Genomic DNA, 12,675 nt, shown 5'->3' with positions numbered 1-12,675 from the left:
TGTTCTTAGAATAAACTTTTCTATTTTGGAACTAACTTGAGTGTGTGTCCACTCTTAAAAGAGAAAGAGCTGCCACCCTGCAGGCTGTGGAGCAGTGAGGCCCACCTTTGTGTGGAGGCTGGTGCCACCCTTCTCTGGACAGAGAGCGCAGGGGCAGGGGCGCAGGGCCTCTGCGCTGGAGCCTCTCCCCAGGGAGGGGCCTGAGTCCAGACGCTGGAAGCGGAGCTGCCTTACCCCGAAGTCACCGAGTTCAAGGCCCACCCACTCCCTCCGCTACTCCACACCCCAGACGGCAAGGTTCAGGGACGGCTGGCCTCTGAGAGGAGCATGCTGACCCCAACATTTCTCGGTGTGAGAAATAGAAATTGTCCTGAGCCAAGTCACTTGTGGGTGTGGCCAGCACGACAGATTCCCCAGGGCTCCTGCACCTGCCTCTGCATAAGGCCGCGGGCGGTAACCGCTCGGTTAGGGGGTCAGCATCCCAGCCCGGTTAGGGGGTCAGCATCCCAGCCCGTGACCTCGCTGAGCAAAGCACCAGCCGCACTCGGCCTCCACAGCCTCAAAGCCGCCTCACAGGTCACCTGGATGATCTGAATACAGAGCGCGACCTGGCGGCGGCAGGGCGGTCCCCCATCCGCGCTCCTGGCCTCCACACCTTCCCACCCGCGGGGCTGAGGCCGGGAACAGGACCTGCGGGCGGGGAGCTGGGAGAACACGCCCGCTGTGTCTGATCAGAAGAGACAGACCAGGTCAAAGAGCTGGTCCGTGGAGGCGTTTAGCAGAATCAAAGACAAGGCCCAGGGACGGAAACAGCATGTGCAGAGGCGCTGTCATTGCGCACAAGATGTGAAACTCCGCCTTCGGACAACTGAAACCGTTTTCCAAAGCCCAGACGCTGCCTGAGTCAGCCCCGGCGCTCCCCCGGCTCCTTCGCTCCCCGGGCGGCCCCCCACCCCACCCCTGCTCCACGCGCCCCCCTCCCGTTCCCCGCGCCCCCCTCCCCACCCCACCCCTGCTCCATGCGCCCCGCTGCTCCACGCGCCCCCCCCCTCCCGTTCCCCGCGCCCCCCCTCCCCACCCCACCCCTGCTCCAAGCGCCCCCCCCCGTTCCCCGCGCCCCCCTCCCCACCCCACCCCTGCTGCACATGCGGCCCCCACCCCCTCCGGCGCGGGCCCTCCGCCCATTCACCCGTCCTCTCTTCCTTCCGCCTCGCCCCTCGCCCACCCTCACCCCGCGCAGAGCGGCCGCGTCCCAGTGGGTTGGAGGCCCCCAGCCGGGACTCCTCCCCCAGCACCAGGGTGAGGACGGGCTCCTTCTGCCCCCGCAGCCCCGCTACCGAGACTCTGTCTTCCCGTCCCCTCATTCCCTCCAGGCTCTCAGGTGGGACCAGCCGACCAGGAAAAGGGTTCCCCGGGGCTGACTGGTCCTGGGGTCTGGCTTCTGGCCGAGCCTTCCGGTCCCACTCCCACTGCGGCCACCAGAGGGGCAGGCGCGGAGCGGGGGCGAGTGGGTGGCAGCGCCTCTGCTCGCGAGGGCAGCGGAGACCTAGTGCCCCGCCGGCGTCACCTTCCCCCAGGCGCCCTCCTCCCGCACCGCCTCCGCCGCAGCCCCTGCGGGGAGCCACGCCCACGCAGCCCCCAGCTCCCAGACACCAGGTCACCCACGCAGCCCCCTCCCCCCAGCTCCCCGACACCAGGTCACCCACGCAGCCCCCCAGCTCCCCGACACCAGGTCACCCACGCAGCCCCCCAGCTCCCCAGACACCAGGTCACCCACGCAGCCTCCTCCCCCCAGCTCCCCAACACCAGGTCACCCACGCAGCCTCCTCCCCCCAGCTCCCCGATACCAGGTCACCCTAGGGCAGCCCCCAGCTCCCCAGACACCAGGTCACCCTAGTGCAGCCCCCAGCTCCCCAACACCAGGTCACCCTAGTCCACCCCCGCCATTTTCCCCGAGGCCAGGTCACCCTCGCAGCCCCGTCACCCGCGCCGCTCCTTCAGACAGGGGGCACATGCTTTTCGGCTTTTTATTTTATTGTCACAGCATCAAGGGCCACCCCTGCTGGGTGCGCGGCACAGTAGGTGTTTCTTGAGGCCTCGGGTCAATGAACCCTGAGGTTCGGGGGAGAGGACAAGATGGAGGGGCGCCGCCCGCTAAGCGCGCGTGGGGCGGAGGCGGCGGCCGGCCCGAGGCACCGCCTTGTCCCGCTGCCGCGGCTCCGCTCAGGGGCCCAGGGAGAAGCTGGAGCCGCGGCCCCAGAGCCCGAAGAAGGGGAACACCTCCTGCGTGAAGGAGGCCGTGAAGGTGTGGATGGGCTCCCGCGTGGCCGCGTTGGCGAAGGTCACCCAGCCCACCTCGTAGTCCAGCGACACGCGCAGCTGGCGCGGCGGCTCCCGCAGGGCGAGCCGCGTGGGGAAGGCGCCCAGCGCCGAGGCGCAGCCGCCCGCCAGCCGCACGGCCCACACGCCCGCCGCGGGCCGCAGGCGCAGCTCGCCCTTCCGCCGCAGCGCCCCGAGGGCCACGCCCGCCGTGCAGCTGCCGCCCGGGCCCAGGTCCACGCGCACCACCCACGTGTGCCGGCCCCCGGTGAAGCCCGCGCGGGCCAGCACGCAGGTGGCGCGGTCGAAGCGCTGGGGGCCGTCGGGCGAGCGCTGCCACTTGTAGCAGAAGCGCGCCCCCAGGCGGTCCTCCGACAGCAGCAGCTTGGGGTGGGCGGTCCCGGGGTCCAGGGAGGGGCGGGCTGTGGGGGCGAGGGGGCCGGCGTCAGCGGAGGCGCCAACTCCTTCTGGAGAGGCCGGAGGTCCCCCTGCGGCCCCGGTGGCGCTGTGACCGCCAGCCGCTGGGGCCGAGGCCGCGCCTGGGCCGGGGGGCTGGTTAGAAGGCTCCCATCTCCGCCCGGAACCTGACCCCGGACCTGCATTTGTAACAAGGTCCGCGGGTGATCGCACGTGGAAGCCCCGCGAGCCTGCCCGGAGGACTTCAGCCCGGTCCCCGGCGCCCGCCCGCCCCGCCCCGGCCCTCCCTCTCCGTCCCTCCCGCTCCGGACTCCCCATCCCCACCTGCGCCCCTCCAGGCCCCGCCCGCGTCCGGCCTCTAAAGCCGCCGGGTCCGGGACCACTTGCTAACAGAGCTCTGCTGACCCTGCCTCCTGTGACTTCGTCCGCAAATGGAGACCAAGGGCCAAATCAGGCAGCTGCACGGCCCCGCGACCCCGCGGCTTCTCGGGCCTTGGCTGAGAGTGGCCAACAGCCCTGAGCGGGTCGCCTCCCCATTCCGTCCCCACCACTGCCCTCCTGCCAACGCCTGCGCTGCGAAGGGGTAGCGGCAGCCGCTGCTCTAGGAGTGTGACCCACCCCAGACCAAAGCTGCCCGGCCAGGAGGCCTCTCCGAGGCGCCTGCTCCCCTTTGGATTTAATCTTTCTCCCCCGGCCACCGGCAGACCGGGCAGGAGTAGGGTGCGTGCGTGTGTGTGTGTGTGTGTGCGTGTGTGTGCGTGTGTGTGCGCGCGCGCGCGCGCGCGCGTGTGTGTGTGTGTGTGTGTGTGTGTGTGTGTTTCCTTCTCAATTTTAGATTCTTCTTTCCCTCCCGTCCAGTGGTAGGATGCTTACCTGGTTTATAGTCCAACTCACAGCAGAGTTTTTCTGTGAAGAGGAAATAAAACAGGATGCGAATTTATTAGTCTCACAAAAACCACAGATCCGTTAATGACGGAGAAACTGAGGCCCAGAGGAGAGAAGGGCAGAGAAGAATGAGCCCTGGAGCCCGGCCGCCAGTGACTGGACTGAGCTCGTCCCAGACTGGTTCTAACCCGGGTGACCCCGGGTGACCCGAGAATGTGGGTGTTTTAATAAGCTCAGGGGCAGTGCTGGTGGGGAGCCCGCTTGTCCCTCGCCCTCGCCCAGTGCAGGGGCCTGTCTGCCTCGCTGGCCTCTGTCCTCAGTGCTTCACAGAGCCTAGGACACAGTAAGTGCTCAAGAAATAGCTACTTAGTGGATGGATAGTGGGCTAAATTATTTCTTGTTCTGCTTGGAAATTTCCAGGATAGACCAAGGTCAGTCTTTGATTAGAGTAAAACTGCTTTCCCTGCCCGGCCCCTGGGAGCACCAGCAGGGAGTGAACTCGTGGGGAGAGCTCAAGGTGACACTTCGGTGGGTGGGTCATTTAGAAATCGGTGGCATCATTCGTGGTGTTGTGTGTGTGTGTGTGGGGGGGGGGGGGGGTGTTGACAGAGCCAATTCCTGACCCTCAAGTCAGACCCTGCACACCCTCTCCTCCCCGCCCTGTTCGGGAAAAGGCTCACCGTCCAGGGCAGGCGCCCCAGACCCAGGGCGCAGGGCGGCGGGGAGAGGGGCGCGAATCAGCTCCCGCCAGGCAGAGATTCGCTGCTGGTTATTAACTAACAATGTTCATCATAAAAAACTTATTCCACAGATGTGTCTGTGGGTTTTTTAATAATTGAGAATGATAGATTTTTGTTAATCACTATCTTTTTATTATTTAATTTTTAAAATTTTACTTTTTCCATCACCATGTATCCCCTCTGTGCCCTCTTCCACCTCCACTGCCCCATACTGTGTTCTGTGTCCAAGAGTTCTCTCCTCTTTTTTTTTCTTTTTTGCTCAATTCTCCCCCTCCCACCATCTCACCCCCCTCTCCCCCACCAGAGCTGTCTGCCTGCTCTCTATGAGTCTGTCTCTATTTTGCTTGGCAGTTCAGTTTGTTCATTGAATTCAACACATGAGTGAGAGCACACGGTATGTGTATTTTCCCAACTGGCTTATTCCCTTAGCATAACGCTCTCCAGGTCCATCCATGCTGTCGCAAAGGGGAATTTTTCTTCCTAATCATTATCTTTCTTGATTGCGTAATGCCAATTGACCAGATTGTGTTTTCCAAACCAGTTAAATTTTTTCCAGAAATCTGTGCCTTTATTACTTACTTTCATTGTCACATTACCCCAATGAGCAGATTTGATAAAGATCTGCAAATAAGGGAACCCAGGCACTGGCAGGGCCAGGAGTGGCTGGTGCTGGGCAGTGGGGTGCAGTGGAGGCCTGGGGAACGCTTACCCAGAAACACCTTCATCTCCCTCTGCAGCAGAAGGGCCTGCTGGGGGAGGTCCCGGATCCTCTGGCCCAGCTCAGGGGACACAGCCTCTGGTTTCCGGCACTTTCTGGCTTCACATCTAGGGCACAGAATGGCAGCACTGGGACTCTCCTCTTTCATAAAACCTCCAGGCTCAGCACTCACCTTCTCACTGGGCCTGAGCTGCCAGCTCCCACAGGGTGGGCCCCCCTGCCCGCTCTTGGGCAGCGCCATGCAGGCTGCATATGGGAATGCGGTTGCGTAAGTTGAAAGTGCATGTGAATTTCATCCTATGGGGGGAGTGCCATACACTTGCATGGCACTACCTGGGCTTGGTGTGTGTGAGTGTGTGTGTGTGTGTGTGTGTGTGTGTAAGGAGAACTATATCACTTACCTTATTAGCGTGCTCCTGATATTCTAGGAGGAGAGAGAGAGAAAGCAGGGATTCAGTTTCCACCTTCCTCCTCCCACTTTCCTTATAACTAGAAAAACAAAATACCATTCTCTTAGCCCTGGGCGTGAAAAGGGCCCCAGACCGCAGAGCCACAGCATTTGGGCTTCACCAGCCTCCCTCACGCAGCCCTCCTGCTTACAGCTCCAGAAGGTGAAGCGAGAGGGTGAAGCCAGAGCAGGCCAGGCCCCCTCGGCCTCCCTCCCGGGCTGCCTTTCTGATGCTTTGCTGAGACCCAGTCTCCCTCCTCCAGCAGGAGGGCGTGAACGAGGCCAGGAAGAACGTCCTGACTGCGGAGCAGCGGCTCAGAGGACAGTTCACGCGGACCTGATGCTTTTCAAAGTGCTACTTCCCCTGGCATTTACCGTTGGGTCCTCACAAAGCCCCTGTGAGGTGGGTGGTGGCATGGACAGACTGAGACCAGGGAAGCAAGGACTAGAACTCAGAACCTCAGGTCCTGGGGCCCATCGTCCACTGGGATGAGACGCGAAGCGAAGGGGACAGGCTCGACAGAGTGAAGGTGCGGGAGAGGAGGAAGCCTCACCGTCAGGAGCTCCCTGGCTGACCGCTCCTTCTTTTCCTCCAGCTCCGTGATCAGGGCGCTGAACCGGCTCATCTCCCCAGTGACCAGCGTGTCAAACTCATCCCGTTGCTTCAAGATGTCCCCCTCCAGCCTCTCCAGCTGGGCCAAGAGAGCGCCGTGCTGCTCCTCCAGGAACTGGCGCAGGCGTGCGAACTCAGAGATCACTCTTTGTCTCCTGGTGGCCACCTGGGTCTGGGGGCCAGAGAAGTCAGCAGGAAGTTATTCCTCCCCTCCTCTCCTCTTCCTCCTCCTTGTTTTTTCTTAGTTCACTCCCATCTCTCTCCTGGCCACATCCTCCATGGCTCAGTGGTAAAATCAGAGCCCCTGGCCCAGGTCCCAGACAGATGTGGGAGGGCAGCGGGCTTCCTTCCCACCTTCTCGGCTGCCCAGCTTTGCCTCGGGGGAGGCGGAGGGCAGGCGCTGGAGACACCCTACCTCCTGCCTTTTGCAAAGAACATACGATGTGCACGGCACTAATTGCATTACAGGCACAGTCTCATTGCAGTCTTTACAGAATTCCGCGAGGTAGTGGAAAATTTTAATCTCCACTTCACAGAGAAACACACAGAACAGAGAGTTGCTAGAAGACATAGAGCAACTTAGTGTCAGAGTCAGGATTCAGACTCTAATGACATCAAAACCCATACACTGTGGGGCACGGAGGAGGGGGGAGTCCTACCAGGAGGAAGTGTATCCTTTGATTTTCTCTTGACTGAATTTCTTGAATCTCCTCTGTCTCTTTTCTTAGACACTCAAGACACGTCTGTATCTGTTCCTGGAGAGAAGGAGCATACAATATTGAAGGTGTGAGCAGTGGCTTCTATAGTTGTCGTCTCATCCTCCTCTGCCTCCAGGAAGGCAGGGCCCCTCAGCTGGCCATGCCTGGGCCCTACTTGTCCTCAAAGCCCTTCTCTGTGGGCTGTCTTCCTCTGGCGTCTGTCCTTCGAGAGTTTTGATCAGGGATTGGCCCTTTGTCCCGTGTCAACATAAGCTGTGCCTTGGGGTTCCACCTGAGACTTTCCTTCTTCAGGGGAACACCTGATTTCTTGCCTTTGGTAAGTGGGACCTGGGATCTGTCCTGAGCTTGATACGCCCTCCTTGAAATTATTCCAACTTTCTCGCATGCCCGAAAGGGAGCACACCCAAACAACCCTCCCTTGTGAATGGAATCAATTTTCTGTGTGTGATTCTGAAGGGGAGAAGAAACATGGATGTCGCAAAATCAATCAGTTGGCTGTTTTAAAATTGCTTGCTCTAGACCAAGTATACACACGTAAATGTTCATATAGGTAAATTTGAAAATATATATAGAACTCTCATCATCAAAGATTAATGAACTAGGAAGGAACACTTCCAAACTCTGCTGAGGCCAGCATTACCCTAATTCCAAAACCAGATAAAGACACTACAAAGAAAGAGAATTACAGGCCAATATCCCTGACGAACATAGGTGCTAAAATCCTCAACAAAATAGTAGCAAATCTCATCCAGCAATATATTAAAAAGATCATACACCATGACCAAGTGGGATTTATTCCAGGGATGCAAGGCTGGTACAATATTTGCAAATAAATAAACATGGTACATCACACACACAAATTAAAAGAGAAAAATCACATGATTATATCAATAGATGCAGAAAAAGCATTGGACAAAATCCAACACCCATTTTTGATAAAAACTCTCAGCAAAGTGAGACTAGAGGGATCATACCTCAACATGATAAAGGCCATATATGACAAACCTACAGCCAACATCATACTCAATGGGCAAAAGGTACAACCATTTCCCCTAAGAACAGGAACAAGACAGAGATATCTACTTTCACCAGTCTTATTCAATGCAGTACTGGAAGTCCTAGCCACAGCTATCAGACAAGAAGAAGAAATAAAAAGCATCCAAATTGGAAAGGAGAAAGTAACACTCTCATTATTCGCAGATAACATGACATTGTACATAGGAAACCCTAAAGACTCCACCAAAAAACTACTAGATTTAATAAATGAATTTGGCAATGTAGCAGGATAAAAAATCAACACCCAGCCCTGACTGGTTTGGCTCAGTGGATAGAGCGTCAGCCTACAGACTCAAGGGTCCCGGGTTCGATTCCGGTCAAGGGCATGTACTTTGGTTGCAGGCACATCCCCAGTGGGGAGTGTGCAGGAGGTAGCTGATCGATGTTTCTCTCTCATCAATGTTTCTAACTCTCTATCTCTCTCCCTTCCTCTCTGTAAAAAACCAATAATATATATATATTTTTTTAAAAATCAACACCCAAAAATCGATGGCTTTTTTATACAGCAATAGAGAAACTAAACAAACAATCCCATTTACCATTGCAACAAAAAAATTAAGATACTTAAGAATAAACTTAACCAAGGAGGTAAATGACTTGTACTCAAAAAACTACAGGACATTGAAAAAAGAAATAGAGGAAGATATAAACATTTGGAAGAATATACCATGTTCATGGATTGGTAGAATTAACATCATTAAAATGTACATACTACCAGAGGCAATCTACAGATTCAATGCAATCCCTATTGAAATACCAACAGCATATTTCACAGAGCTAGAACAAATTCTCTAAAAATTTATATGGAATAAAAAAAAAAAAAAGACCCTGAATAGCTGCAGCAATCTTGAGAAAGAAATACAAAGTTGGAGGAATCACATTACCAGATTTCAAGTTGTATTACAAAGCCACCGTAATCAAAACAGCCTGGTACTGGCACAAGAACAGGCATATAGATCAATGGAACAGAACAGAGAACCCAGAAATCTACCCAAGCCATTATGCTCCATTAATATTTGACAAAGGAGGCAAGAGCATACAATGGAGTCAAGACAGTCTCTTCAATAAATGGTGTTGGGAAAATTGAGCAGATACATGCAAAAAAAAATAAAACTAGATCACCAACTCACACCAAACACAAGAATAAACACAAAATGGATAAAAGACTTAAGTGTAAATCAGGAAACCATAAAAATCCTAGAAGAAACCATAGGCAGCAAAATCTCAGACATCTCTGGTAGCAATATGTTTGTGGATACATCTCCTGGGGCAAAGGAAACTAAGGAGAAAAATAAACAAATGGGACTACATCAAAATAAAAAGCTTCTGCACAGCAAAAGAAACCATCAACAAAATGAAAAGGGAGCCCACTGTATGGGAGAACATATTTGGCAATGATTCATCTGATAAAGGGTTAATATCCAAAATATATAAGGAACTCATACAAGTTAACAGAAAGAAGACAAACAATCCAATTAAAAAATGGGCAAAGGACCTAAATAGACACTTCTCCAAAGTGGACCAGATGGCCAAGAGACATGAAAAAATGTTCAAAGTCACAGATCATCAGAGAAATGCAAATTAAAATGACACTGAGGTACCACCTCACACCTGTCAGAACGGCTATCATCAATAAATCAACAAATGACAAGTGCTGGCGAGGATGTGGAGAAAGGTAACCCTTGTGCACTGCTGGTGGGAATGCAGACTGGTGCAGCCACTGTGGAAAACAGTATGGAGTTTCCTCAAAAAATTAAATATGGAACTGCCATTTGCCCAGTGACCCCACTTCTAGGAATATATCCTAAGAAACTGGAAACACCACTCAGAAAGAATGTGTGCACCCCTATGTTCATAGCAGCACAATTTACAATAGCTAAGATCTGGAAACAGCCCAAGTGCCCATCAGTAGATGAAGTGGATAAAAAAAAAGCTGTGGTACATTTACACCATGGAATACTATGCATCAGTAAAAAAGAAGGATCTCTTACCCTTTGAGACAGCATGGAGGGACCTGGAGAGTATCACGCTAAGTGAAATAAGTCAGTCAGAGAAAGACAAGTACCACATGATCTCACTCATATGGGGAATCTAAGTAACAAAATAAACTGATAAACCGAGTGGATCTAGAGACATGGGAACATGGAACAGAGTGTGGAATCTCAAAGGGAGGGTGGGGGAGGGATAGTGGGAGGGGGGTAATCAACCAAAGGCCTTGTAGGCATATATGCATCACCCATGGGCACGGACAATAGGGTGGTGAAGGCCTGGAGGGGGGGGGGGGGGCGGTTAGGCTGGAGGGATCAATGGGGGAAAAAGGGGACATATGTAATATCCTCAACAATATTTATTTTTTAAAAAGACTAATGATAGGACACATATACTAAAAACAAAACACAGACAATAAAACCAGCACATACTCCTTTAATGACAGATAAAACTGCATATCACAGATACTTACTTAACCTGTATATATACAAACACCGAGTTATTCACAAACATGAACACTCAGACGGTTAGACTTCGCCCAAACAGCGCACACAGTGTGAACACAAACAGGAAGGCACGCCACTCCATTCGTGAGTCCTTCATTCCCCCTGCAGACACACCGCTCCGCCTGTCACTCCCCCGCGGCCGGCGCTCCCCGCCCCCCCCCCCGCCCCCCCCCGCGGCCGGAGCTCCCCGGCTCCTCTGCCGCGGCCGTGGGTGAGCCCCCGACCAGCTCCGCTCCCCGCTGCGCGCCCTCCCCGCCGGCGCGCACCGCGCTGGCTCCAGTGCCGGCTGACGCGGAGGTCGGGAGGGAGAATGGGCTCCACAGGGGCCCAAGTGACCCCAGCTCCGCTCCGACCCCCTGAGCTAGCCCAGACCCGCCCGGGAGGCGCGGCCCCTCCTACCCGGTAGGGCCCCGCCGCCTCCTCCAGGAAGCGCACGGCGTGGGCACGGTGCTCGGCGGCCTCGCGGCACAGCGCGCACAGCTGCGCCTCGTCCTCCTCGCAGAAGAAGTAGAGCTTCTCCCCGTGCTCCGGGCAGGCGCCCCCCGCGCCCGGCCTGGACCCCGACTTGAGGCGCTCGATGTTCGCCACCACGCTGGCCAGCTGCCAGTTGGGCCGGAAGCCGCCGGCGCGGAAAGGCTCCTTGCAGAGCGGGCAGGCGGGGGCCCCCTCGGCCGGGCCCGGGGTCTCGCAGTACCGCGTGAGGCAGCCGCGGCAGAAGTTGTGGCCGCAGTCGATGGTGACCGGCTCCCTGAGGGCGCCCTGGCAGATGGGGCAGCTGACCTCCTCTTCCAGGCTGGTCACCGGGGTGGCCGCGGCCATGCCGCTGGGCTGAGGAGGAAGGACGGGGAGAGCAGTGAAGACTCACACTCACACGCACACAGGCGCGGCCGCTGCGCCTCGCGTGGCCAGGGCTCTGCTGTCCTCCCAAAGGAGAGACACCTCCGGGCCGAGAAGTGCGCGGGGGTGGCTCTCGTCCTTCCAGGGATGACCTCGGCTCTCCCTGGACCCCGCCCAGGGCCACGGCCACAGGACAGTCGCGCGGGAGGAGGTGTCTCCGCAGTGCACCGTGGAGAGGCTTCTGGTGGGGGCCAGAGGGGGAGCCGGTGCCGCCCAGCCTCCTGCCCGGGCAGCTGGGCCGGGAGATGGGAGGTATCAGCCGGCCCAGGGGAGTGTGGGCCCGATAAGGGCTGTGCCGGGCTGCCCGCCAGTGGCCTGCAGGCGGCTGCGGGGGAGGAAGAGCCCGCAAAGCCGCCTTCGTTCTGCCGCCTGCGCCCTCCCGGAGGCCGGGCCGTGCTCTCCCTCCTGCCTGCTCGGCGCTCCGGCTCTCAGGATGTTGGCGGCTCGGCCGTCACTTGCCGGGAAGGGCTGCCGGCCCTGCTGGGATCTGCGTGTCCCCCTTGTGCTGTCCAGTAAGAGCGCAGCGGGAGCCACGTGTGCAGTCTAAGCTCGTCTCAGCCGTCTTATAAAACGTGAACAGTGAAGCAACTTTCATATTTTATTTAGCGTCAAATGTCACTTTAACGTCCTCAGTATACAAGGGAGGCATGACCTGTTTCATTCACTGGGGGGCATATGGCCACACCTCAGTGTCCGCAGCCCCACCAGTCGGCGGGGCTGGGCTGGCGAGCAGGGCGGGTGCAGGGAGGTGACCACAAAGCAGCTGGCGGAAGGCCAGGCCGAGGGCGGAGCAGAGTGGGGCTGGCCCGGAGCCGGGGCGGGAGAGTGAGGGTTTCGGTCTCAGAGGCACAGGTTCATGGGTGGAGAACTGCGGCTGTTGGGTGGCCGTGGGCTGGGAGGCTGCAGAGCCCAGGCTGGGTGGCCCCGCGGGTGTGCGCTGTCTAGCTCCGAGCTGGCCCTGTTCTGTAAAATGGCGGTTTTCATACCTCCCCCAGGGCTCTCATCAGATTGGTATAATAACGTGAAATCAAGTGCTGGTAAACGTGGCTGAGCATGCCAGTCTCTGACGGACCAGAGTTTTCTCAAGTCTATCAACATGCATCCTGTGTTGCGTCTCTCTCTCTCTCTCATCTTCTCCCACCTGCAGTCAGTGAAGTGTCTGTGACCAGACCTGGGGACCCTGGTGCTGGGGGGGGGGGGGGGGGGGGGAGGTACAGCAGGGAGGGTCCAAGAGCAGTTGCCTCGGACCTGATACCCCCCCCCCCGCCCCCACAGGGCAAATCCCGAGTCCCTCACCTCCCACTCGGCTGGACTTGGTTCTCGGTGGGCAAGCCAGAAGTTTATGCTCCCACCTGCACAGTCCAGCAG

The 12,675-nt window shown here is 56.9% G+C and overlaps 1 protein-coding gene across 1 annotated transcript; it reads right to left on the bottom strand.

Annotated features, from left to right (window-relative positions):
• Positions 1-2,023: 2,023 nt before the first annotated feature.
• On the bottom strand, positions 2,024-11,420 carry LOC139013300 (tripartite motif-containing protein 10-like). Its single transcript, XM_070419474.1, has 7 exons — positions 10,810-11,420; positions 6,800-6,895; positions 6,082-6,312; positions 5,481-5,503; positions 5,071-5,186; positions 3,610-3,642; positions 2,024-2,741 (listed from the first exon to the last, which is right to left on the bottom strand). Exons 1-7 carry the CDS (start codon positions 11,227-11,229, stop codon positions 2,224-2,226), a joined length of 1,437 nt encoding a protein of 478 aa, XP_070275575.1. The 5' UTR covers positions 11,230-11,420; the 3' UTR covers positions 2,024-2,223.
• Positions 11,421-12,675: the final 1,255 nt, after the last annotated feature.

Source organism: Myotis yumanensis, unplaced genomic scaffold (genome assembly GCF_028538775.1).
Source record: "Myotis yumanensis isolate MYYU_CA2020_CCGP unplaced genomic scaffold, mMyoYum1.0.hap1 SCAF_6, whole genome shotgun sequence".
Taxonomy (NCBI): domain Eukaryota; kingdom Metazoa; phylum Chordata; class Mammalia; order Chiroptera; family Vespertilionidae; genus Myotis; species Myotis yumanensis.
Note: the sequence above shows the minus strand (reverse complement) of the source record. Positions and strands in the feature narration are given on the sequence as shown.